Source organism: Sinocyclocheilus rhinocerous, unplaced genomic scaffold, assembly GCF_001515625.1.
Source record: "Sinocyclocheilus rhinocerous isolate Xijiao unplaced genomic scaffold, SAMN03320098_v1.1 scaffold951, whole genome shotgun sequence".
Taxonomy (NCBI): domain Eukaryota; kingdom Metazoa; phylum Chordata; class Actinopteri; order Cypriniformes; family Cyprinidae; genus Sinocyclocheilus; species Sinocyclocheilus rhinocerous.
In genome coordinates this window covers 508,621-512,452 of record NW_015640464.1, presented here as the reverse complement: position 1 = coordinate 512,452, position 3,832 = coordinate 508,621, and the positions used below count along the sequence as shown (strand labels likewise).

General features: G+C 36.6%; 2 protein-coding genes across 2 annotated transcripts in view; both read right to left on the bottom strand.

The window, feature by feature from the left end:
- Window positions 1-3,832, bottom strand: part of LOC107752988 (endochitinase A-like) — a 32,884-nt gene that overhangs the window by 21,503 nt on the left and 7,549 nt on the right. The gene's annotated exons all lie outside the window — the stretch shown is intronic.
- On the bottom strand, window positions 660-2,360 carry LOC107752994 (sarcoplasmic/endoplasmic reticulum calcium ATPase 2-like). The gene is made up of 2 exons (XM_016569077.1): window positions 2,205-2,360; window positions 660-1,981 (listed from the first exon to the last, which is right to left on the bottom strand). The coding sequence occupies exons 1-2, from the start codon at window positions 2,334-2,336 to the stop codon at window positions 1,712-1,714; spliced, it is 402 nt and encodes a 133-aa protein (XP_016424563.1). The 5' UTR covers window positions 2,337-2,360; the 3' UTR covers window positions 660-1,711.

The following is a 3,832-nucleotide window of genomic DNA, read 5'->3' as shown; positions in this document are numbered from 1 at the left end:
CATGTAAGCAGGGTTGGTCCATTGTCAGAAAAACTTGAGGCTTTGGGACATTGTTGTAACACAGTGAAAAGGAGTGGAGAAATGTGTAACGGCAATGTCAGTGACACTTACTTAAAGGGAATGTTTATGATTGTTAGAAAAAAATACTGACAGTTCCACACCAAGAGCATAGTCAGGGACATGCATCCATTTTAGCAAGCAAGAACTAGTGTGATGCAATGGACAACTAAATGCCAGAAAGCTCTATTTCATAAAAAGAAAAAGTACTTTGTACCGTTCGGATATATGTGCTGCATGTGTACAAATATACAGGCCACTACCAGACTGGCTGGTGAGGGCCAAACAGGAACCCCTTTTCAAGGAAGCCCCTCCCAGCTGTCAATCTTGTGCTCAGCTATGCAACTAAATCGCTGTACATTAATTTCATTTATTCAAGTATATTTGCTCCTAAAACTTGACGTGTTGCATCACAGGAACAGACCAGCTAGTAAAATGAAGACACACATTTTAATTCAAATGGTTCATGAGTGTATTTTCCTAAAAATAGAGAAAAAGGTAGCATGAAACATTTTGGTTTTGCATTGTAAAAATCATGTTTTGAATGCAACACCTAAACCTTTGCTGGTTACATTTTCTACTCCTTTGTCTCTGGCCTTACCCACTAAACGGTAACATTTACTTCTTTTGTCCACCCACCCCTCCCCAAAACAAAACCCCCAAATTAAGTTAATGCAAGTTCAATCAATTATAAAATACAGTGAAAACAAACAAACAAACAAACAAACAAAACTTAAAACAGATTAGTTAGGGCAAAAAGAATCTAAATTCGGTTTATCATCAAATAGAGGCAAACCTCATGCATTAATGTGTACAAGCGGTGTAAAGCTAAGTGGGGAGAAGCAACCAGAGAGAGTCTAATCTGACAGTCCTGAGGTAGCTGTACTCTGCCTAGTGCAGAAAAACTGGCTTTACTAATCAAAAGTGTCAGGTAATAGTGGAAACAAAATATATACCCATAAAAATGGAAGTTATTACACATGGGGAAAGACATACAGGTACAAATCATAAGTGAAAAACCACATAAAATGCATGCAAAATACAGAACATGCAGCTTTCATCTGAGGATTTGACTGTGAAGCATTCAAACATTCAGTCCAGCACTCTCTTTCCCATGCTGCTTTGAAACACCATGCTAGTCCATTGGCTCTGAGCGATGTTCACGCCAAAGACACAAAGGTAAACATTAGTAAACAGTTCTGTCTTGTTCTCTCACTCTCTCTTTCTACCCTACCCACTCTGCTCTCTGTTAGCAAACTGAACAAATAAACAATTGCATAAAATAGTGTTAAATGTCTGTACACAAGCACTTTTTTTTTCCCATTCAGCCATTTAAACATAATTTGGGGCCAAACCAAATTGGATATCATCATAATTGATACTGGTTTGAAATAAGACATTAAACAAATGATTAAAAATGCAATAACAAAAAGAAATCAATGGTCACTATACTTGAAGACTTCAGGTCTGTATGGTCTCCTCAATCCCCACTGGACATGTTAAAAAAAAAGGTTATATTTCTATATCACGGTTATTTTTGAGTTAGTCCTGTCCTTCTCGTACACATTCTCTGTTGCGGAGGCACACTTTAAACGCACAACCACACACACAGACACACGTACACACTATCTACACACATCTGTGCACATTTCAGTCAAGACCAGAACATTTTGGCCAAGTTAGTGTCAGTGCTGTAGATCCACAGCACCAGGGGGAGTGAGAAAGCCACGAAAGGCCAGGAAATGCCCTCCGCGCAGGTGCTGAGCAAGCAGGCCTTGCCCTTGGGACTGTCCAGATCTTTGGGCTTGTCCAGGTAGTTTCTAGCCACAAACTTGAGCACTTCGTCCAGCAAGATGACAGGCAGGGAAATCTTCAAAACTGTAAGCCACTGGGTCACGTTCAGTGGGGTGATCTGGAAGATCATCTGTAGAGAAAACGGAGTCATTTGAACTATTATACAGAGTAAATAATAAATGGACAATTTACTAAACTCAGAACAGTTTGATCACAAAACAATACAAATACATAAATTCACTTAGAACTGTTAAAAATTGGAATTCATTCAATTCTACAAAGACTGCAAAAAAAGAGAGTAAAAGAACCAATACACTGAAACTGATCATCTTATTGATCAAAACTGATCTTACCGGCAGGGGCTCCACATAAAGGATAAGGAAGTGGAGGGACATGGAGAGGCAGATGGCTCCAAGCAGCCACACATTCTCCCAGGGGGGCATGCGAAGCAGAGATTGGTTCTCAGAAACACTATGACAGGACATCAACAAGATAACATTGTGAATTTAAGAGACTGAATATTTACACAATTATGGAGATAGAATTGTTGCTTAATTCCAAATAAATAGATTACGATCCATAAATAAATGTAAAGAGATTAACAAACATTAAACATATTGACAAATAAATAGAATGAGATCCACAAATAAATCTTAAAGTTTCACAAACATGAATTAAATTCACAAATAAATCAAATGAGATTTGCAAATAAAAAAACATATTCACAAATATATATTTGTCACAACCACAACTTTGCCTGGCATTTATTTGTGAATCGCGTCCTGTGCATTTGCGAATTGTGAAACATTTCTTGCGTCAAGACGTGCTGACAATCCACAAATACGTGGACTCCACCCACCGTCTACTCAAGCCAATCAGATAACAGCCACATTTTGCTGACCAATCGTAGCACGATCTCGCTATAGCCAATCACGTTCTGCTTTACAATCAGGGCGGACTCGTCCTGAGATAACTTCATTCATCTGCATTGGCTCAAATAGGTAATATAAGGGCCATAAAATGGGTACAGTAAAAGATGTTTAAAATTGGATTTCGTTAGACCATTAGACAGTGTATCATGCCAAGCCACAGTATTATATTTTACGTGCCTTTGAAAATGCCAGAGAAACAGTGCGTGATGAAGTGTAGTAGGTTAGACTAGTGCATGTGCCCATTTACAGTGCTTTCTTTCACTGTATGATTCAGTTTATTAAAATACATTTCGAATGATCACAAAATTCAAGATATGGGAGCAGAAAATTTATAAATTTATATCATTTAATATAGTTTATATAAATATCATTTATACATCAATGTCGTTTCTTTTCTCCAAAAATCAACATGATTTCAAATGTGATATTAAAATTATGTGATATTAATATACAGTTCAATAAACAAAAAGTTAATTAAGAGAGTTTTAGACACCATATTGCCTGTTTTTGCTCTATTTCGACAACAAAAATAACTCCAAACAAAGCCACAGCACTGTTTTGCGTCTCTGAGCAACATGAAGGTGTTTCATTTCTGCATGAATCAACCGTTTAAATGATTCAGTTCAATCGCAATGACTCACTTATTAACAGTGACTTGCTGCCACCTACTGGTGGTTTAAATTTCACATTTAAAGTATCTTTTCATTTTTTTAATAATTTCACAGTCAGTATTCGACGTTTTTTTGTTTAAAATATCAAAACATTATTTATGCATTTGTAGCTGCAGGTTAAAGCATCCCATGTCCATCTGAGCTGCATTAAACAGTGTGACATCTAAATGCCACTTCAGATGCAGCTTCTGTGTTTCCTCTGCATTGCAAAGATTAATTTCGTTGATATTTATACCATTTGTTTGGTAACAGCCCAAATGTCTCATTATTCTAATTGACAAATTATATGCAAGAATTTGACTCAAAAAGATGATGCACACTTTAAGAAAAAATGGCTTTATAAATGTAAAAATGCTTATAAAAGGTAAAAAAAAAAAA